Source organism: Tachyglossus aculeatus, chromosome Y4, assembly GCF_015852505.1.
Source record: "Tachyglossus aculeatus isolate mTacAcu1 chromosome Y4, mTacAcu1.pri, whole genome shotgun sequence".
Taxonomy (NCBI): domain Eukaryota; kingdom Metazoa; phylum Chordata; class Mammalia; order Monotremata; family Tachyglossidae; genus Tachyglossus; species Tachyglossus aculeatus.
The window spans coordinates 2,833,546-2,855,816 of record NC_052096.1 but is presented as its reverse complement, the minus strand read 5'-3'; the positions used below and the strand labels follow the sequence as shown (position 1 = coordinate 2,855,816).

At 54.8% G+C, this 22,271-nt stretch overlaps 1 protein-coding gene across 1 annotated transcript; it reads right to left on the bottom strand.

The window, feature by feature from the left end:
* Positions 1 to 463: 463 nt before the first annotated feature.
* On the bottom strand, positions 464 to 21,222 carry ACAP1 (ArfGAP with coiled-coil, ankyrin repeat and PH domains 1). The gene is made up of 22 exons (XM_038768217.1): positions 21,170 to 21,222; positions 20,303 to 20,326; positions 18,666 to 18,723; positions 18,277 to 18,396; positions 15,254 to 15,307; positions 15,117 to 15,175; positions 12,916 to 13,099; positions 10,714 to 10,758; positions 10,387 to 10,482; positions 9,973 to 10,047; positions 8,485 to 8,594; positions 8,156 to 8,207; positions 7,937 to 8,037; positions 6,966 to 7,077; positions 4,865 to 5,079; positions 3,971 to 4,040; positions 3,628 to 3,722; positions 2,902 to 3,098; positions 1,769 to 1,941; positions 1,575 to 1,684; positions 835 to 945; positions 464 to 711 (listed from the first exon to the last, which is right to left on the bottom strand). The coding sequence occupies exons 1-22, from the start codon at positions 21,220 to 21,222 to the stop codon at positions 561 to 563; spliced, it is 2,265 nt and encodes a 754-aa protein (XP_038624145.1). The 3' UTR covers positions 464 to 560.
* Between the last annotated feature and the right edge of the window lie 1,049 nt (positions 21,223 to 22,271).

Sequence of the window (22,271 nt, the reverse complement as noted above, 5' to 3'; positions counted from 1 at the left end):
CGATTTGAACCCATGACCTCTGACTCCAAAGCCCGGGCTCTTTCCGCTGAGCCATGCTGCTTCTCTATATTGTAATAATAATTGCTGTATATGTATGTATTGTCTATAATCTCAATAATTGTAATAATGGTACTTGTTAATCGCTTACCATGTGCCAAGCATTGCCTTAAGCACTGGGTTAGATCCAAGTTAATCAGGTTGGATGCGGTTCCCGTCCCTCTCGGGGCTCACAGTCTCAATCCCCATTTTACAGATGAGGGAACTGAGGCCCAGAGAAGTTAAATGACTGGCCTAAGGTGACACAGCAGACATGTGACAGAGCCGGGGGTCAGGACCCGGGTGTTTCTGACTCTCGGGCCTGGGCGCCACCCATTAGGCCCCGCGGCTTCTCTCTCGCAGGCCCTAAGGAGGGTGACGCATTCCCCGCTCCCCTCCTCCTCGGGGATCCACAACCACAGACGCTGCCAGAGATTTTATTCAGGGTGTGTGTTTTGAGGGGGGGCCTGTTGGAGGGCGGGGGGAGTTGGGGAGGCAGGGAAAAGAACAAACTGAGGAGGGGTTCACAGGGTTTTGAGGTCTTGGCTGCGGCGGCTCAGTTTGTCGGGATCGTCGGAGGCCATGAGGGAGAAGTCTCGGAAGATGTCCAGGTACGTCTCGTCTCCTGCCTGGCCCAGGGCCACGTCAGCTTCTCTCATCTTGGCCAGGCGCAGGCTAGGGCACGGGGGTCGGCCCTTAGACCCCCGCCCCTCCGCCCCCCCATCCCTGCACCCTCTCCCCAGTCTCCACCGTCCCCCAGGCCCCCTTCCCTCCACCCCAGAGGGGGTGGGTTCTCACAGGGTGACGATGTCAGCGTTGGCCGCCTCCATGGCGATGGTCAGGGGGTCCTTTCCGTCCGCGTCCTGGATCCCCAGCCCCGCTCCCCGCTTCAGGAACAGGCAGGCCAATCTGGGGAGGAGAGGTTATGGTTCTATTGGACTGTCCCAAGCCCTCAGTACAGTGCTCTGCACACAGTAAGCACTCGATAAGTGCCATTGAAAGAATGGGGTGAATGCCGATGAATGAAGGAATGGGGTGAGGTGGACGCTGTAGGTTGGGACCCTCAAGGACCCAGGGGTCCTAACTGCTCCTCCCTCCCTTCCTCCCACCTCCCTGCCCATGTCCCCACATCCCCCTTCAAGGCCCTACTGGGAGCTCACCTCCTCCAGGAGGCCTTCCCAGACTGAGCCCCTTCCTTCCTCTCCCCCTCGTCCCCCTGTCCATCCCCCCCATCTTACCTCCTTCCCTTCCCCACGGCACCTGTATATTTGTATATATGTTTGTACATATTTATTACTCTATTTATTTATTTATTTTACTTGTACATATCTATTCTATTTATTTTATTTTGTTAGTATGTTTGGTTTTGTTCTCTGTCTCCCCCTTTTAGACTGTGAGCCCACTGTTGGGTAGGGACTGTCTCTGTATGTTGCCAATTTGTACTTCCCAAGCGCTTAGTACAGTGCTCTGCACACAGTAAGCGCTCAGTAAATACGATTGACGACGATGATGATGATGATCCCCCTGCCAGGCTGTACCCCGTGAAGCCCCGGATGGTAGCGTGGTGGAGGGGGCCTCGCCCGGCGCTGTCCGTCTGGTTGACATTGGCTCCGTTCTGGAGAAGGAACTCACAGGCCAGCAGGGAATTCTGGAAAGACAGGAGGGATGTGTGGGGAGAGGGGACAGGGTCAGGCGGAGGGTGGGGAGAAGGTGGGTGGAGAGGGGGCCCTACCGCTTCCGTGGCCTGGATCAGGGGGGTGGCGTTGGCCTGGGCCGCGTTGACCCAGTTGACGTCGGCGCCGTGGGCCAGCGCGTCGGCCATGGTGGGGAGGGATGGGGGCGCGCCGGCCGCCTGGAACAGGAGAGCCCCGGGGTGCAGGGAGCCCAATTCCTCCTGAGTGGAGCCTGTGGGGACGCGGGGAGAGACGTGAGCCCACGGGAAAACGGGAAGTCCAGTTTTCTACAAAAACGTGAAGTCCAAGATTCCCCCCTCCTCAAGAACCTCCAGTCGTTGCCCATCTACCTCCGCATCAGACAGAAACTCCTCACCATTGGTTTTAAAGCAGCCCACCACCTTGCCCACTCCCACCTCACCTCACTGCTCTCCTACTCCAACTCAGCCTGCCCACTTTGCCAACCTTCTCACTGTACCTCCACCTCATCATCATCATCATGGCATTTGTTAAGCGCTTACTACGTGCAAAGCGCTGTTCTAAGCACTGGGGGGGGGGGTTACAATGTGATCAAGTTGTCCCACGTAGGGCTCACGGTCTTAATCTGTAACTGAGGCTCAGAGAAGTTAAGTGACTTGCCCAAGGTTACACAGCAGACTTGTGGTGGAGTCAGGATTCAAACCCAGACCTCTGACTCCAAAGCCCGGGCTCTTCCCACTGAGCCACGCTGCTTCTCTAATATCTCGCCGCCAATCTCTCGCCCGCATCCTGGCCCCATCCTGGGATGCTCTCCCTCCTCATGTCCGACTGACCAAGACTCCCCCCACCCCGGCTTCAAAGTCTTCTTGAAGGCCCATCTCCTCTAAGAGGCCTTCCCTGACTAAGCCCTCCTTTCCACTTCTTCCCCTCCCTTCTGTATTGCCCCGACTCGTTCCCTTTATTCATCCCCACTCCCAGCCCCACAGCATTTATGGCTGCATCTGTCATTTATTTATTCCTGTTCAGGTCTGTCTCCCTCACTAGACTGTCAGCTCGCTGTGGGCAAGGAATGTGTCTGTTTATTGTTTTATCATCCTCTCCCAAGCACTTTGTCCAGTGCTGTGCACACATTAAGCACTCAATAAATATGATTGACTGACAGACTTCCCCCCATTCCTAACGGTCCTATCCTCCTTCCCTAGCTCCAACTCACCGGTCCTGAGCCCCCGGCTCCCCGGGCGGGGTTGGAGGGAGGGTTTTGGGGGTGGGGGAGGTCGACCCCGGAGGGGACGGCCAAAAGTCCGCTCCCCGCCCCGGCCCGTTGCCCTCCAGCGGCCCTCAACCTCCGGCAGCTTGGTCAGAAATTTCTTCTCCACATACTTGGCACGGATCCACGCTTCTTTCTCTTGCCTGGAGAAGAAGTGAATGTGGGAGGGGGTGGAGGGAAATAAAGGCAAGCCAGGGAAAAGAGGAGAGGCGGGGTGGGGGGCATGACTCGCTCCCTTTATTCATCACCCCACTCCCAGCCCCACAGTACATACTTGTCTGTGAGCCCCATGATGGGACAAGGACCGTGTCCAACCTGATTTGCTTGGATCTGCCCTAGCGCTTAGTAATAATAATAATAATGGCATTTATTAAGCACTTACTATGTGCAAAGCACTGTTCTAAGCACTGGGGAGGTTACAAGGTGATCAGGTTGTCCCACGTGGGGCTCACAGTCTTCATCCCCGTTTTACAGCTGAGGGGATGGAGGCCCAGAGAAGTGAAGTGACTTGCCCAAAGTCACACCGGATTTGAACCCATGACCTCTGACTCCAAAGCCCGTGCTCCTTCCACTGAGTCACGCTGCATCTCTTAGTACAGTGCCTGACGCATAGTAAAAGCTTAACATACAGTGCAATTATTATTTACTATTATTATTCTTATCATTTCTCACCGGGAACAGGTGGGCCCGGGCTTTTTGACAGTCATATCTTCCACCCGAGCCTCGTAAATTCGGTTGATGGCCGCGTTACCCAGTTCGCACATCAGCTGGCAAGGGGAGAGCAGAGGCAGAGATGGAGGTAAATTGGGGAATAGAGGGGGGATTATTTTTTGGGTTTTTTTTTTAGTTTGCCCCCCCCCCCCCCCCAAGTCCTTGAGACCTGTCCAGGTCCCTATGTGGCTCCCCTCTACCTCCCTCTCTCCACGGAGTCCTGGCCTCCATGCCCTCTCAGCGACCCCTCTCCCTCCGGGCGCTCCTCTGCCCCCTGATTCCCCTCTGCCCATGCCCCGGGCACCTTCACCAGCTCCGGCTCCCAGGAATCCAGCGTCAGTGACCGCACTTTGGAGAAATGCACCCCCAGACTCCTATGGGGAGGGGAGAGGCGGGAGGGGAGATTAAGCCGGTGCGGGCAAGCACTTTGTACAGTGCTCTTCACACAGTAAGCACTCAATAAATACGATTGACTGACCTTTGTTACTATAGCACACTATCTAAACTCCCCTTCACTATCCAATATTTTCCTTCCTTTCCCTTTTTCCCTACACACTCACCCCCAAGGGACAGGAACCAGGTCTAATTCTCACCTGCGTATTCTATCCCAGTGTCTAATAAAGTGCTCTTCACACAATAAATACTTAATAAAGACTACCACTACTGCAACCTGACACCCAAGCCAGCCACTCTCTCCGTCCGTGCCCATGTAGAGAGATCCATTACGTGTCTTCCAACTCTGTTGTATCAACCTCTCCCAGGAGGAGGAACAGGAGGAGGAGGAGGACCAGGACCAGGTCCAGGAGGAGGAGGAGGGGGTGGAGGAATAGTAGTAGGAGGAAGAGGAGGAGGGGGTGGAGGAATAGTAGGAGGAGGAGGAGGAGGAGCAGGAAGAAAAAAAAAGCAGCAGGAAGAGGAGGAAGAGTAGCAGCAGGAGGAGGAGAGGATGTTGAGGAGGAACAGGGGGAGGAGGAGGAGCAGGAGAAGGAGGAAGAGGTGTGACGTGGATGCCCAAGCACTCGATGTAGTGGGCGCTGGCCCACTTGGAGGAGGAGGAGGAGGGAAAGGAGGAAGAGGAGGAGGTTTGACATGTGGATGCCAGGGCACTCGACGCAGAGGGTGATGCCCAGGCCGTTGCTGGCCCACTGGGAGCAGGAGGAGGAGGAGGGGGAGGAGGGGGAGGAGGGGGAGGCGTGACCTGTGGATGCCGGAGCACTCAATGCAGAGGGTGATGCCCAGGTTGATGCTGGCCCACTCGGGCGCGGGCTCCCGGCAGTCACAGCACTGGGCGTTCCCGTCGAGCCGCAGCACCTGGTCCATCACCTTCTGGTCCGAGCTGCCGCTCTGCCCGCCTGCTCGCCCGCAGCCCAGCGTGGCCGAACTGGCCAGGGGGGCCGATGGGCCCGACGCACCCTGGGGGCGGGCGGGAGGGGGGGGGACACGGAGGGGGACACGGGGGATGGACAGGAGGAAGGGGGGGGGGCCGATGGGGAGCGGCCCCGCAAGCCAACAGCCCCTGCTCCCGCTTCTTCCCATACCTAGCCATCCTGACTCGGCTTCTCGCCGGGGTTTCTTCTCTTCCTTTTCTTTCTTTCTCTCTCTTTTTCTTTCTACCTCTCTCTCTTTATTTTATTTCTCTCCCACTCTCCTTCTATCTCTCCATCTCTCTCCTCTCTTTCTCTTCTCATCTCACTCTTTCTCCCTTTCTTTCTCTTTCCAACTCTCTCTCTTTCCATCTTTTTCTCTTCACCTTTCTTTCTCTTTCTATCACTCTTTCTACCTCTTTTTCTTTCCATCTCTCACTTTTTCTCTCTTTCTATCTCTATATCTTTCTTTTTCTCTTTCCATCTCTTTCTCTTTCCACTTCTCTCTCCTTCCCTATCTCTTGCTTTCCCTCTTTCTATCTTTCCATCTTTCTCTGGCTTTCTCTCCATCTCTCCCTCTTTCTATCTCTTTCTCTCTTTCCATCTTTCTCTATCTTTGTTTCCATCACTCTTTCTATCTCTTTCCATCTCACTATCTCTTTCTCCTTCCATCTCTCTACCTCTCGAGACCTCTTTCCATCTCTTTCTCTAGCTTGCTTTCTCTATCTCTTTCTCCTTCTCTGTCTCTTTCCATTTCTTTCTCTCTCTCTTTTCCTTTCTCTTTTTCCTTCTCCCTTTTGCTTTATTTCTCTTCCCATCTCTTTCTCTCGATCTCTCTTTCCAACTCTTTCTCTCTCCTCTCTATTTTTCTTTTGCTTTCTCTCTATCTCTCCAACTCTCTCTCCATTTTTTCTCTCCATCTCTTTCTTTTGCTTTCCCTCACTCTCCATCTTTTTCTCTCTAGCTCTTTCTTTTGCCTTCCATCTCTCTCCATCTCCTTCTCTAATCTCTTTCCCTCTGTCTCTCTCTTCACCTAGCTCTCTCTTTCACTGTCTCTCCTCTCTTTCAACCTATCTCCCTCTGACTCCCTATGTCTCTAACTCTCTTTCTACCTCTCTACTTCTCTCTCTCTGGTTCCCGTCTACTCTCCTGCCCACCCACGGCCTCCCCTGACCTCACCGGTCCCCCTTCCCCGGGTTTCCTTCCCCTTCCCTTTCCCGTTCCCCTTCCCTTTCCTCCCCTCCCCTCCGGTGGTCATTGGCTTCAAAGCTCTCCATCACTTTGCCCCCTCCTGCCTCGCCTCTCTTCTCCAAGCCCTAATGAAAGCTCACCTCCTCCAGGAGGCCTTCCCAGACTGAGCCCCCCCCTTTTCCTCTGCTCCTTCTCCCCTCCCCATCGCCCCGATCCCCTCCCTCTGCTCTATCCCCCTCCCCACCCCACAGCACTTGTGTATATATGTATATGGTCATGGGTTCTAATCCCTGCTCAGCCACTTGTCAGTTGTGTGACTTTGGGCAAGTCACTTAACTTCTCTGGGCCTCAGTTCCCTCATCTGTAAAATGGGGATTAAGACTGCGAGCCCCACATGGGACAACCTGTTCACCTTGTAACCACCCCAGCGCTTACAACAGTGCTTTGCACATAGTAAGCACTTAGTAAATGTCATTATTATTATTATTATATACATATTTACTATTCTATTTATTTTATTAATGATGTGTATGGATCTATAATTCTGTTCATTTATACTGATGCTATTGATGCCTGTCCACTTGTTTTGTTCTATTGTGTCTCCCCCCTTCTAGACTGTGAGCCCGTTGCTGGGCAGGGATTGTCTCTACCTGTCGCCGAATTGCCCTTTCCAAGGGCATAGTCTAGTGCTCTGCACATAGTAAGCGCTCAGTAAATACGACTGAATGAATGAATGGTCAGTACCTGCTCCTGGGACTCCGGGGGCTGCTGGTTGAAGGCGGAGGCGATGCTGTTCTGCACGGCCACTACCCACAGCTGCAGAAGACGCTCTGAATCCGCCTGCAGAAGGCAGGATCTGGGCCGGGGACACGGAGGAGGAGGAGGAGGAGGAGGAGGAAGAAGAAGAAGAGGAGGGAGACGGGCAGAAAATGAGACAGAGACCCACCCGGAGGGACCGAGAGACTCAGAGAGACGCAGAGGGCAGAGATGGGAGGGGACAGAGGAGGGAGAAAAGGAGAAGGGGAAGAAAAGGGGAGAGGAGAGAAAGAGAAGGGGAAGAACAAGGGGAGAGAGAAGAGGGGAAGAGAAAGGGGAGAGGGAGGAAATGGGGAGGAGAGAGAATGGGAAGCAAAGAAGAGAGGATGGGAAGAAAAGGAGAGAACGAATGGGAAGAAAGGGGAGAGAGAAGGGGGAGAAGAAGGGAGAGGAGAGAGAAAAAAGAATGTGAAGGAAGGGGGAGACTAGAGAAAGGATGGGAAGTAAGAGGGGAGCGAGAAGCGGGGGAATGGGCAAGGGAGAGAATGGGAAGAGAAGGGGAGAGAGAAGGGAGAGAAAAGGGCAGAAGAAAAAGAAAGAAGAGGGTGAAGAAGAGAGAGAAAAAGAATGAAAAAAGAGGAGAGGAAAGACAAGTGGAAGAATAGGGGAGAGGAGAAAGAAGGGGAGGGAAAGGGGAGAGGAGGGAGAGAAAGGGAAGGGAAAGAAAAAAGGAGAGGGGGGAAAAAGAGAAGGGGAAGAGAGGGGAGAGAAGAGAAAGAGAAGGGGGAGAATAGACGACAGAGAAGTGGAAGAAAAAGTGGAGAGGAGAGAAAGCCAAGGAGAAGAAAAGGGGAGAGGAGAGAGATCGAGAAAGAGAAGGGGAAGAAGAAGGGGAGAGGGCAAAAGAGATCGGGCCCACCCTGCCCCCACCCGACCCCCGCCCGACCCCATCTTCTCACTTGTTCGGAGAGACAACTTCAAAGCAAAACCTTCTGTCGGATTCGGGGCAGGGTTTCACGGTGCACAGACGGAGATCTTCTACCACCACCGTCAAAGGGTCCTGGGGCGGAGGGGAGGGGGGCGCTCAGAGACCCCCCCCTCCAGACCCCAGCCCATCCCCGTCAGGACCCCGGATGGCCTGCGCCTCCCACCCCCGCTCCCCGGCTGGGGGGTCTCACCTTAAACCTCTTCTGATACACTAACTGGTTTCTCTGGATGCTGAACCAGCGCCTGGGGAGGGGGCAGAGGGCAAAGCGAGCTCTCCCCCACCTCAAAACCCGGACCCCTTAGGGAGCGTGGCCAATGCCAAAGAGGAAGGGGCTAATTTTTAAGGGGATACGTGAGGGAATAAGTGGGTGTACTGGGGGAGGGAAATTTTTAAAGACACGTGCCCCCTAAGGGGTAGGGGCCTAACTTAAGGGGAAGGGGCCCATCTTAAGGGGGAGGGGGCTCCTCTTCAAATTGAGGGGCACTGGAAGGGAATGGGTGGGACTCCCCCGGCCCTGACCGGCTCCAGGTCTTGAAGGCGTTGCTGGCCCGTTTGAAGAGGTGGCCTTCCATGATGGGGCCTGCAGGACCCTCTCGGAGTCCGGTGTCTGGCTCTTCCTCTCCCATGTCCTGTCGACCAGAGCGGGGGTCCGTCAATCGGTGGGATTTATTGACCGTTACTGATCGATACTGGGCGCAGAGCGCTGGACCGAGAGTTCGGGAGGGTACACTAGACTCAGACGCCATTCCTGCCCTCAAGGGGCTGACAGCCTAGCCCTATTACTAATAATAATGACGATGGCATTAATTAAGTGCTTACTATGCACCAAGCCCTGTTCTAAGCGCTGGGGAGGTTACAAGGTGATCAGGTTGTCCCACCGGGGGCTCACAGTCTTCATCCCCGTTTTCCAGATGAGGTAACTGAGGCACAGAGAAGTGAAGTGACTTGCCCAAAGTCATACAGCTGACAATTGGCGGAGCCGGGATTTGAACCCATGACCTCTGACTCCAAAGCCCGGGCTCTTTCCACTGAGCCACGCTGCCTCTCTAAGCACCTTCCTCTTGCTTGCCCTTTCTCCCATCCAGGACTCTAGCTTTTCAATCAATCAGGAGTATTTATCGAGCGCTTACTGTGTGCAGAGCACTGTACTAAGCGATTGGGAGAGTACAGCAGTCGGCAAATGTGGCCTAGGAGCAACATGACCAAGTGGATTGAGGGCAGGTCTGAGAGTCAGAAGGACCCGGGTTCCAACCCTGGCTCTGCCACTTGTCTGCTGTGTGACCCTGGGTAAGTCAAATCACTTCTCTGTACCTCAGTTTCCTCATCTGTAAAATGGGGATTAAGACAGTGAGCCCCATGTAGTACAAGGACTGTGTCCGACCCAATCACCTTATAGCTATCCCAGCACATAGTACAGTGCCTAGCACATAGTAAGGGCTTAACAAATACCAGTTATTACTATTAATATATTATAGAGAAGCATCGTGGCTCAGTGGAAAGAGCACGGGCTTTGGAGTCAGAGGTCATGGGTTCGAATCCCGACCCCGCCACATGTCTGCTGTGTGACCTTGGGCAAGTCACTTAACTTCTGTGGGCCTCAGTTCCCTCATCTGTAAAATGGGGATGAAGACTGTGAGCCTCATGTGGTACAACCCGCTTGCCTTGTATCCTCCCCAGCGCTTAGAACGGTGCTTTGCACATAGTAAGCGCTTAACAAATGCCATTATTATTATTATTATTATTATTATATGGAATAATATAAAATGTCATATATAATGATATAAATAATAATAATAATAATAATAATAATAATAATAATAATAATAATAATAATCCTTGCCTCCAAGGACCTGACAGTCAATAAGGAGACCTCCACATCCCGGTATCTTTCCTTCCTGCTCTTCCCACCCTTCCAGGTGTCTCTAATCTCCCTTCTGTTTCCTCCCACCCCCCCAACCACCACGGTCCCCCCCTCCAGGGATCCTCCGCTCCCCCGGCCTGGCTCACTTTCTGCTTCAGCAGCACATGTCTCTGCTCCAGGTCCCGCTTCTCCCGGGCGGATTCCAGCACCATCTGGTGCAGCTGTGGGGGGGAGAGGGTGAGGGTGGTGGGGTGACTGGTTTCCACTGCTGCCACAGCCATCACTGGCCTCCTCCCCCCAGTCCCCATCCTTTTTGGCTTCCCTCCCCGCCCCAGGTGTTACCCCGTCTCCTCATCCATGCTGGCCCGTTTCGGCCTTCCCTTCTCCCTTGCCCGGCTCTCCTGCCCAGCCCCCAGCCCTTCTCTCGGGTCTGGATCCCAACCCGGTCCCCAGGCCCGGCCCCTCTGCTCCATCCCCTGGCCCAGCCCCCATATTGATGCTTAGGTCCAACCCAGCCCCAAGGCCTGGCCTCCCCACTCAGGCCCCAGGCCAGCCCTCACCTGAGAAGCCAGGTCTCTTCGATATTCCTGCAACTGGCCCAGTCCTTCATGGCCCTGCTGGTAGTGGGCAGCCTGGTGTTCCAGTAAATTCAGCATCTAGCGGGCAGGGAGTTGCGGACACAGTGGATGCGGCTACCTCTCTCTTCCTGTCACTCCCTCTGTCTCTCTCGGCCTCTACCGTGCCCTACTTTCCACTCTCCTGTTCCCGCTGGTGATGGCCGCTTCCCACCCACACCCACCGGGCCCCTTCTCCCTTTTCCCCATCCCGCTCCCCCATCACTCCAAGGGTCCCGCCGCCCCCAGGGAACTTGGCCCCTTCAAACTCACAAACTCCAAGACGTCAAACTTCCTCTTGTCCTGGATCACGTTGATCTGGAATCAGAGACGTCCTCCAGTTCCACACCCACAGTGGACACTGGGAACACCGGGAGCACTAATGGGATGTGGGGGCTCCATAATCCCTCCTCCAGGCTGATGGGGCCTCACACCCTCTCCCTCTCCCCAGTTCCAGGGGCTCCGCCCTTGGGACATGCTTACAGTTTGGACCCAAGACCCCGCGCATTTGGGAGACCCTCCTAGGATGTAGCCCCAAGACCTAGCCTTTGTTTTGACCCCTCCCCTTTATGTAGACCCACCCACGATTTGGTCTCAAGCCCCCCCCCCCCCGCCCTTTCGTTTGGTCCCCTCCCATGATCTAACTTCAAAACCTCCTCCTTTATTCATTCATTCATTCATTCAATCGTATTTATTGAGTGCTTACTCCGTGCAGAGCACTGTACTACGCGCTTGGGAAGTACAAGTCGGCAACATATAGAGACGGTCCCCACCCAACATCGGGCTCACAGTCTAGAAGACATAGCCCCCTCCCACGATCTGGCAGATAATTCGGCCGATAATTGCTCTCTCCCACTTCAAAGTCTTATTGAAGGCACATCTCCTCCAAGAAGCCTTCCCTGACTAAACTCTCACCTCCTCTTCTCCCACTCCCTTCTCTGCCGCTCTTACTTGCTCCTTCATTCATCCTCCCTCCCATCCCCACAGCACATATGTATCTATCGATCTGTAATTTATCTATCTGTACATGTACATCTATCTATCCATGCTGTATAGAAGCAGCATGGCTCAGGGGAAAGAACACGGGCTTTGGAGTCAGAGGTCATGGGTTCGAATCCCGGCTCCACCACATGTCTGCTGTGTGACCTTGGGCAAGTCACTTAACTTCTCTGAGCCTCAGTTACCTCATCTGTAAAATGAGGATTAAGACTGTGAGCCCCATGTGGGACAACCTGATCACCTTGTATCCCCCCAGTGCTTAGAACTGTGCTTTGCACATAGTAAGTGCTTAACAAATGCCATCATTATGATCTATCTGTAATTTATTGATTGATTGATTTATATTAATAATAATAATAATAATGACATTTATTAAGCGCCAAGGTGATCAGGTTGTCCCACGGGGGTCTCACAGTCTTAATCCCCGTTTTACAGATGAGGGAACTGAGGCCCAGAGAAGTGAAGTGACTTGCCCAAAGTCACACAGCTGACAATTGCCAGAGCCAGGATTGGAACCCATGACCTCTGACTCCAAAGCCCGGGCTCCTTCCACTGAGCCACGCTGCTTCTCAATTAATTTTAATTAATGTCTGTCCCCTCCGAGACTGTGAGCTTGTAGGAGGCAGAAATGTGTCTGTTTGCTGTCATATTGTAGTTTCCCAAGAGCTTAGTATAGGGCTTTGCATACTTGGGCAAGTCACTTCACTTCTCTGAGCCTCAGTTACCTCATCTGTAAAATGGGGATTTAGACTGTGAGCCCCGTGTGGGACAACCTGATCTCCTTGTATCCCCCCCAGCGCTTAGAACAGTGCTTTGCACATAGTAAGCGCTTAACAAATGCCATTATTACTTGTTAATGTGTTTTGTTTTGTTGTCTGTCTCCCCCTTCTAGACTGTGAGCCCGCTGTTGGGTAGGGACCGTCTCTGTATGTTGCCAACTTGGACTTCCCAAGCGCTTAGTACAGTGCTCTGCACACAGTAAGCGCTCAATAAATATAATGATAATAACAATAATGGCATTTATTAAGCGCTTACTATGTGCAAAGCACTGTTCGAAGCACTGGGGAGGTTACAAGGCGATCAGTTTGTCCTACAGGGGGCTCACAGTCTTCATCCCCATTTTACAGATGAGGTAACTGAGGCCCAGAGAAGTTGAGTGACTTGCCCAAAGTCACACAGCTGACAACTGGCAGAGCCGGGATTTGAACCCATGACCTCTGACTCCAAAGCCCGGGCTCTTTCCACTGCGCCATGCTGCTTCTCAATAAATACGATTGATTGATTGACTGACTGACTGAATGAATGAATGAATCTGACTCCAAGCCCCGCCCCTCGGCGTAGCCCCGCCCCCTCCCGTCACGTGCGAGTCGGCACGCGCCCCCCCACTCCCCGCGCGTGCGCGTGCGCGGAGGCGGCGTTGCCATGCCGACTCCCTCTCGCGCGCTGGGGGTCGTGTGCGCAGGCGCGGGGCGGCACCTGGAGCACGTAGTCCAGCGCGCGCTGGCGGAAGGTGTGACGGGCGGAGCGCAGGGCGGCGGCGGCCTCGTCGGCCTCGTGCGGGCGACGCCGGGGCACCTCGGCGTGGTGGGTGACGGCCGTGTCCAGACCCTCGCTGGCCCGTTCGAACTCCCTGCGGGCCTCGCGGAAGCGCCGGACCTCCCTGACGCCGGGGCGGGCCGAGACACGGGGGGGCCACAGGGAGGCTCGGGGACCAAGGCCCTCGACCGGGCCCCGGCCCCCCCAACCTCGACCTCATGCCGTCCACATTCAGACCCGCCCCTTCATCCTTTCCAGGTGAGGCCCCGCCCCTCGGCCGGGCCCCGCCCCCCGTGACTTCCCGACGAAGCCACGCCCTTTGCGTGGCTCCGCCACTCATCTAAGCCCCGCCCCTTCTGACAAAGGCCACCCCATCCGTGACCCCGCCCCTCATCTAAGCCCCGCCCCTTCCGACAAGGCCACTCCTTCCGTGGTCCCGCCCCCGCTAAGCCCCGCCCCTTCTGACAAAGCCACTCCTTCCGTGGCCCCGCCCCTCAGCTAAGCCCCACCCCTTCTGTCAAAGCCACTCCTTTCCGTGACCCCGCCCCCTTCCTGGAGAAGCCACGCCCCTTCAGGGCGAAGACCCACCCCCTCCATGTTCCGCCATGTTCATTCGTTCAATCGTATGCCCTTTCATGATGAAGCCACTCCCCCCTTTGGGGGCTCTGCCCCCCCCGACTAATCCCCCCCCAACGAAGCCCCGCCCCTTCCAGATTCAGCCCTGCCCTTTCCCGATGATGCCACGCCCTTCCTTGCCCCGTCCAACCCAAGCCCCGCCCCATCTTGATGAAGCCACGCCCATCGACCAATCACTGCCCCTCAGCGAAGCCCCGCCCCTCCATGGCCCCGCCCCTTCGGGGGTCTCTGCCCCGGCTAAGCCCCGCCCCTCAGCGAAGCCCCGCCCCTTTCCAGGTTCAGTCCTGCCCTTTCCTGACAAAGCCACGCCCTCCGTGGCCCCGCCCTAGACCAAGCCCCGCCCCCTTATTGACGAAGCCCCGCCCCTTTCCGGTTCATCCCTGCCCTTTCCTGACGAAGCCACGCTGTTCCAGGGCCCCGCCCTCACCGAAGCCACGCCTCCTTGACTAAGCCATGTTCCTCGACCAATCACCACCCCTTCCAGGTTCAGCCCTGTCCTATCCTGGCGAAGCCACGCCCTCGACCAGGCCACGCCCACTTCCTGACGAAGCCCCGCCCCTCGACCAATCACGGTCCCTCAACGGAGCCCCGCCCCTACCAGGTTCAGCCCCACCCTTCCCTGATGAAACCACGCCCCCTTCCATGGCCCCGCCCCTCGGTCAAGCCACGCCCTCCGTCGAAGCCACGCCCATTAGGGCTCCGCCCCTCGACTAAGCCCCGCCCTCCGTGGCTCCACCCCTCAAACCAAGCCCCGCCCCTTCCTGGTTCACCCCTGCCCATTCATTCATTCATTCATTCATTCAGTCGTATTTATTGAGTGCTTACTGCGTGCAGAGCACTGGACTAAGCGCTTGGGAAGTCCAAGTTGGCAACATAGAGAGGCGGTCCCTACCCAACAGCGGGCTCACAGTATAGAAGGGGGAGGCAGACAACAAAACAAAACACATAAACCAAGTAAAATAAATATAATAAACATGTACAAGTAAAATAACTAGAGTAATAAATATGTACAAACATATATGCAGGTGCTGTGGGGAGGGGAAGGAGGTAAGGCGGGGGGGGGATTCATTCATTCACTCATTCAATCGTATTTATTGAGCGCTTACTGTGTGCAGTGCCCCTCCATGGCCCCGCCCCATCATCATAATAATAATGATAGTATTTGTTAAGCGCTTACTATGTGCAAAGCACTGTTCTAAGCGCTGGGGAGGTTACAAGGTGATCAGGTTGTCCCAGGGGGGGCTCACAGTTTTAATCCCCATTTTACAGATGAGGGAACTGAGGCCCGGAGAAGTGACTTGCCCAGAGTGACACGGCTGACAGGTGGCAGAGCCGGGATTCGAACGCATGATCTCTGACTCCAAAGCCCGGGCTCTTTCCACCGAGCCACGCTTCTCCGTCATGGCAAAGCTCTGCCCCTACCAGGTTCAGCCCCGGCCCTTTCCTGAAGAAGCCACGGCCCTCCTCCCATAGCCCCTGCCCTTCTCCCTCCCTTCCGGACTCACTCCTTCACCAGGTTCTGGATCTGCTGCTTGAGGGCCTGGGTTGTGTTTTCCAGGAGGTCCTGCCGGGGTGGGGGGCGAGAGTCAGAACCCCTCCCCATTGAAGCCCCTTCCCCCCTCGCTCCCTCCCGTCCCCTCACCATGTGGCTGTCAATCATCTGGCTGAGGCTGCTGGTGAATTTCTCCAGGCATTCCTGGAGGGGGGCGGGGAGCAAAGTCAGTAACAGCAATAATAACAGTCATGGCATTTGTTATTAGTAGTCACAATAATGATAATGATGGCATTTCACTCATTCAGTCGTATTTATCGAGCGTTTACTGTGTGCAGAGCACTGGACTAAGCGCTTGGGAAGTACAAGTTGGCATTTGTTAAGCACTTACTATGTGCCGTGCACTGTTCTAAGCACTGGGGCGGTTACAAGGTGATAATAATAATAATAATAACAGCATTTATTCAGCGCTTACTATGTGCAAAGCACCGTTCTAAGCGCTGGGGAGGTTGCAAGGTGATCAGGTTGTCCCACGGGGGTGCTCACAGTCTTAATCCCCATTTTACAGATGAGGGAACTGAGGCCCAGAGAAGTGAAGTGACTTGCCCAAAGTCACACAGCTGACAATTGGCGGAGCCGGGATTTGAACCCATGACCTCTGACTCCAAAACCCGCGCTCTTTCCACTGAGACTTCCCAAGCGCTTAGTACAGTGCTCTGCACACAGTAAGCGCTCAATAAATACGATTGATTGATTGAGACACGCTGCTTCTCCTGGTGATCAGGTTGTACTTCCCAACTTGTACTTCCCAAGCGCTTAGTACAGGGCTCTGCACACAGTAAGCGCTCAATAAATACGATTGACTGAGTGATTGATCAGGTTGCCCCACAGGGAAGTACAAGTTGACAACATATAAAGACGGTCCGTACCCAACAATGGGCCCGCAGTCTAGAAACGGGCTCACAGTCTGGGGCCCGGAGGGGGCGAGACCTGCCGCAGATAATAATAATGATGATGATGGCATTTGTTAAGCGCTTACTATGTGCCATGCACTGTTCTAAGCACTGGGGCAGATACAAGGTGATCAGGTTGTCCCACATGGGGCTCACAGTCTTCATCCCCATTTTACAGATGAGGTCACTGAGGCACAGAGAAGTGAAGTGACTTGTCCAAGATCACACAGCTGACAATTAGTAGTAGTAGTAGTACTAATAATAGTAATTGTGGTATTTGTTGAGCTCTTACTATGCACCATTCTAAGTGCTGGGGGAGAGACAAGGTAGTGAGGTTGGACACAGTCCCTGTCCCACATCATCATCATCATCAATCGTATTTATTGAGCGCTTATTGTGTGCAGAGCACTGTACTAAGCGCTTGGGAAGTCCAAGTTGGCAACATATAGAGACAGTCCCTACCCAGCAGTGGGCTCACAGTCTTAATCCCCATTTTACATATGCGGTAACTGAGGCGCAGAGAAGTGAAGTGACTTAACCAAGGTCACACAGCAGACACGTGGCAGAGCCGGGGATTAAAACCCACGACAGAAACTCCTCACCTCACCCCTCCTAGCTCGCCTTGCTCCTCTCCCACTACAATCCAGCCCACACACTTCGCTCCTTAATGCTGACCTTCTCGCTGTACCTCGGTCTCATCTACCTCACCGCCGACCTCTCGACCGTGTCAATCAATCAATCGTATCTATTGAGCGCTTACTGTGTGCAGAGCACTGTACTAAGCGCTTGGGAAGTCCAAGTTGGCAACATATAGAGACAGTCCCTACCCAGCAGTGGGCTCACAGTCTAAAAGGGGGGAGACAGAGAACAAAACCAAACGTACTAACAAAATAAAATAAATATAATAGATATGTACAAGTAAAATAAATAAATAAATAGAGTAATATGTACAAACGTATACATATATCTATATCTATATCTATATCTATCTATATATATATATATATATACAGGTGCTGTGTCCTGCCTCTGGCCTGGAACGCCCTCCCTCCTCATATCCGACAGATGATGATCTGCCCCCCTTCAAACCCTTATCGAAGGCGCACCTCCTCCAAGAGGCCTTCCCTGACTACGCCTTCTTCCCTCTTCCCCCACTCCCTTCTGCGTCACCCTGACTTGCTCCCTTTATTCACCGCCCCCTCCCAACCCCATAGCACTGATGTACGTCACTGCAATTTTATTTATATTAATGTCTGTCTCCCTTTCTGGACTGTAAACTCACTGTGGACAGGACGTATATTGGTACAGATTTATTACTCTATTTTACTTGTACATATTTGCTATTTTATTTTATTTTGTTAATATGTTTCGTTGTTTGTCTCCCTCGTCTAGACTGCGAGCCCGCTGTTGGGTGGGGACCGTCTGTATATGTTGCCAACTTGTACTTCCCAAGCGCTTAGTACAGTGCTCTGCACACAGTGAGTGCTCAATAAATACGATTGAATGAATGAATGTGTCTGTTCTGTTCTTGCACTGTACTATCCCAAGTCCTTAGTCCAGTGTTCTGCGTGCAGTAAGTGCTCAGTAAATACTACTGATTGACTGACTGACAGTGCTAAGCCCTGGGGTCCGACATCATCATCATCATCATCATCATCAATCGTACTTATTGAGTGCTTACTATGTGCAGAGCACTGTACTAAGCGCTTGGGAAGTACAAATTGGCAATATATAGAGACAGTCCCTACCCAACAGTGGGCTCACAGTCAAAAAGGGGGAGACAGAGAACAAAACCAAACATACTAACAAAATAAAATAAATAGAATAGATATGTACAAATAAAATAAATAAATAAATAAATAAATAGAGTAATAAATATATACATATATACAGGTGCTGTGGGGAAGGGAAGGAGGTAAGATGGGGGGGATGGAGAGGGGGACGAGGGGGAGAGGAAGGAAGGGGCTCAGTCTGGGAAGGCCTCCTGGACATGGGGCTCACAGTCTAAGTAGGAGGGCGAACAGGCATCGAATCACCATTTGACGGTTCGGGAAACTGAGGCACAAAGAAGTGAAGCGACTCGCGCAGGGTCACACAGCAGGTAAGTGGCGGAGCTGGGGTGAGAACCCAGGGTCCTTGGACTCCAGAGCCCGGGCCCTTTCCACTAGGCCACACTGCGGTCAGCCCTCCCTCCCCGTCATTGTCCCCACCGCCACTCACAGCCAGCATGGGCTCCTGCGGTCCCAGGCGTCCGAGATCCCGGAGCCCGCCCACGAAGGCCTTGCCGGCGTTGCAGTAGTGCCGGCCGCTGTCCACCAACCCCGAGCCGAGCTTGAGGAGCTGGGAACCACCGAGGGAGAGGGACGGACACGCGGATGAGTCGGAGAGGACACGCGGCGGGAAGGGGCAAGGCGGGCCTGCGGGGCTGCTGCCCTTCCCCTGCCCCTTCCCCCGGGCCCCAGCTCCCAAATCCTAGCCTGGGCCCAGACCACCGCCCTGCCCCTCTGAACCCCAGGAACCCCTCCCACCCCTAAGACCCCTCTCCCCCCCACTGCCCACCCGTGACCCTTCTGTAGCTCCACTCCCAAGGGTGTCTCCCCCATCCCCACCTTCTCCAAACGGGTCTCCAGATCAGACACTTCGCTTTCCACCACCTCGATGGAGGCCCTGATGGGAGGAAGGAGGGGCGGGGGGGTCACAAGGGTCCGAGTCTGAAGCCTGAGCGGGGAGGGGGCCGCGGGCAGAGAAAGGTTATGAAGGAGTAGCTCCCCCCAACTTGGGGGAGCCCACTGTGAGCCCACTGTTGGGTAGGGACCGTCTCTATATGTTGCCAACTTGTACTTCCTAAGTGCTTACTACAGTGCTTTGTGTACAGTAAGTGCTCAATAAATACGATTGGTGATGATGATGATGATAAGCTGTAGGAGAGAAGTGGAAGGCGACTGGGCCTGGAAGTCGGAGGACCTGGGTTCGGATCCCAGATCTGCCACTTGCCCGCTGGGAGGCCTTGGACAAGTCACTTCACTTCTCTGGACCTCTGTTTCTTCCTCTGCAAAATGGGGGTTCAATACCTCTCTTCCTCCTCTTTAGCCTGGGAGTCCCATGTAGGGCAGGGACAAGGGCCTGATGATCTTGTCTCAACCACTCAATTGTATTTATTGAGCGTGTGCAGAGGTGCTAAGCGCTTGGGAGAGGACAACACAACAACAGAACAGACCCTCTCCCCGCCCACATCGAGCATACAGTCTCGAGGACAAGCTTAAAGTCTAGAGTCGCTTCCCTGGTGCTCAGTACAGTGCTTGGCACATAGCAAGCCCTTAGCCAAATTCCTCCATTCCCATTATTATTTGGGGGAGAATAATAATAATTGTGGGATTTGTTAAGCATTTACTAAATGCCAAGCGCTGTGCTATGCGCTGGAGTTGATCAGACCCCATCTGGGGCTCACCGTCTAAACAGGAGGGACAAAAGGAATCAAATCCTGGCTTTGCAGATGAGGGAACTGAGGCCCAGAGACATGAAGTGACTTGCCCGGGGTCACACAGCAGGTAAGTGGCCGAGTCAGGATTAGAACCCAGGTCCTTCTGATTCCCAGGCCCAGGCTCTTTCCACTAGCCCACGTGCTGCAGTAACAGTAATCATGGTATTTGTTAAGTGCTTTCTGTATTCCAGGCACTGTACTGAGAGCTGGGGTGGATACAAGCAAACCAGGCTTCTAGACTGTGAGCCCACTGTTGGTAAGGGACCATCTCTATATGTTCCCAACTTGGACTTCCCAAGCATTTAGTACAGTGCTCTGCACACAGTAAGCGCTCAGTAAATACGACTGAATGAAATGAATGAATGCAACCCCTGTCTCACTTGGGGCTCGCCCCCATTTTACAGATGAGGGAATTGAGGCCCAGAGAAGTGAAGTCACTTGCCCAAAGCCACGCAGCAGACAAGCGGTGGAGCCGGGAGCCACAGAGGAGAAGGCTCTCGCACGTAGACGTGACAGGACGGGGGCGGAAGGGACTGTGAGGGAGAAGGCCCCGATGGCGAGAGGGGAGACCCGCCGGGCCCCCTCTTCCCTGCAGGTACGCGGGGATGGGGCAGACCCCCCGGGGAGGGGGTGGGGGACCCTCCTTTTAGCAGTGCCAACGTGCCGGAGTATGGGGAGAGGGGAGGGGTGGCCCTGGGCAACCGCTAGTGGGAAGAAGTCAACGACAGGGGGGATGTGGTGAGAAGCGGAAACAGACAACGGAACCAGAGAGGCAGCAGGTGAGGGGGGCTGCGGGTGGGGACGGGGGAAAGCGGAAGGGGCCGGAATAAAGAGCGGAATAAATCGTATTTATTGAGCGCTTGCTGTGTGCAGAGCACTGTACTAAGCGCTTGAGGTACAAGTCGGGAACATATAGAGACGACGGTCGCTACCCAATAACGGGCTCATCGATCGTATTTATTTTGTTAATACATTTTCTTTTGTTGTCTGTCTCCCCCTTCTAGACTGTAAGCCCGTTGGGTAGGGACCGTCTCTAGATGTTGCCGACTTGTACTTCCCAAGCGCTTAGTACAGCGCTCTGCACACAGTAAGCGCTCAATAAAGACGATTGAATGAATGAATGAAAGAGGCCGGGGGGCGGTGGGGAGGGAAGAGGCCGACTCCCCGGGGCTCCCCACTCAGTCGGCGCTCAGTCGGCAGTCGACTGACTGCCGGAGACACAAAATCGACAAGGGCGATGGAGGTCGAAGCCCAGAAAGAAAGGTCGGGGGGAGATCCCAATCGATCAGTCCATCGGACAGTGGGATTTACCAACTGCTTGCTATGTGCACAGCACTGGACTGAGCGCTCAGGAGAGGACAGTACAATTGGAATTAGCAGACACGTGCCCTGCCTGGGCTGACGGGCTAGGCGGGGAGCTGGGAGAGACGGACAGGGACGGGGCCAGACTTGAGGCTTGAGATGGTGGCGGGGGATCAGAAGGAGAGGTGATGAGGACACAGCCCCCTTCCTCCCTGCCTCCTCTCGGCTCTTCCTGTTCCCCTTTCCACCTCCCTTTGGGGAGCGAGGGGGAGCAGGGCCCCCTCGGAGTCCGGCCGCCCCCCACCTCCCCAACGGGACCCCGGCGCCTACCGGAAACGGGGCGAGTCCTTGAGACACTCCTCGAAGTCCAGCTTGACCGTCATCCCGAGCCGGAGGATGCGGGGGAGAAGGCTCTCTCACCCCGGGGAGTTGCGGAGAAGACGGCTCTGCGGAGGGGCCAGGCGGGGCGGATGGGGGGCTGCGGAGAGGGGGCCGTGGCGGAAGGGGCCTTCGCACCCCGCTTTAGGATGCGGTGGTGGCGGCAAGCCTGTCTCTCCCGCCCTACCGGGTTGGGCTGAGCTGGGAGGGGAGTTACCGGGGAGGGGGGGGCGGGGCGGGGCCTAAACCATCACAGAGCCCGCCAGCCCCACCCTGGGCCACTGTCTGTCACAGGCTCCTCCACCTGGTGCTCCCCGCCTTCTTCTTCCACAGTGCTCGCCTTCCCCTTCCTGGCTGTCCGGGTTCCCCGGCCCGTGTGCTGGGATTCCCTCCCCTCCCGTGTGCCCATGTCCCCCTTCTCGATTCCTCTTCACATGTGCCCGTGTTCTCCTTCCCTGAGTGTCTAGATCCCCTTTCCCACGTGCTCATGTTCTCCTTCCCATGTGCTCTGATTCCCCTAACCGTGTGCCTGAGTTCTCATTCCCATGTGCTCGGATTCATTTTCCCATATGTCTAGATCCCCCTTCCTGAGTGCCTGTGTTCCCCTTCCCATGTGTCTAGATACTCCTTCCCATGTGCTCAGATTTCCCTTCCCGTGTGTCCGTGTTCCCCTTTCCGTGTGTCTAGATTCCCTTTCCCACGTGCCTAGATTTCCCTTCCCGTGTTCCCCTTCCTGTGTATCTGGATTCCCCTTCCCATATGCTCAGATTCCCCTTCCCATGTGCTTGGTGCTTGGATTCCCTTTCCTGTGTGCCCTTCTTGTGTGTCTAGATTCCCCTCCTCATGGGCCCAGATTCCCCATCCTTTGTGCCAGCGTTCCCCTTCCCCCGGGGCCGGATCCCCCATCTCATGTGTCCATGTTCCCCTTCCCGGGTGCCCGTGTTTCCCTTCCCATGTGCTCGGATTCCCCGTGTGCCCCGCCTTCCCCCCACCAGTGTTCGGGCACGTTCCCGTGCTCCTCAGCTCCTCAGGCCCCAGCCCCCAGCTCTTTGGC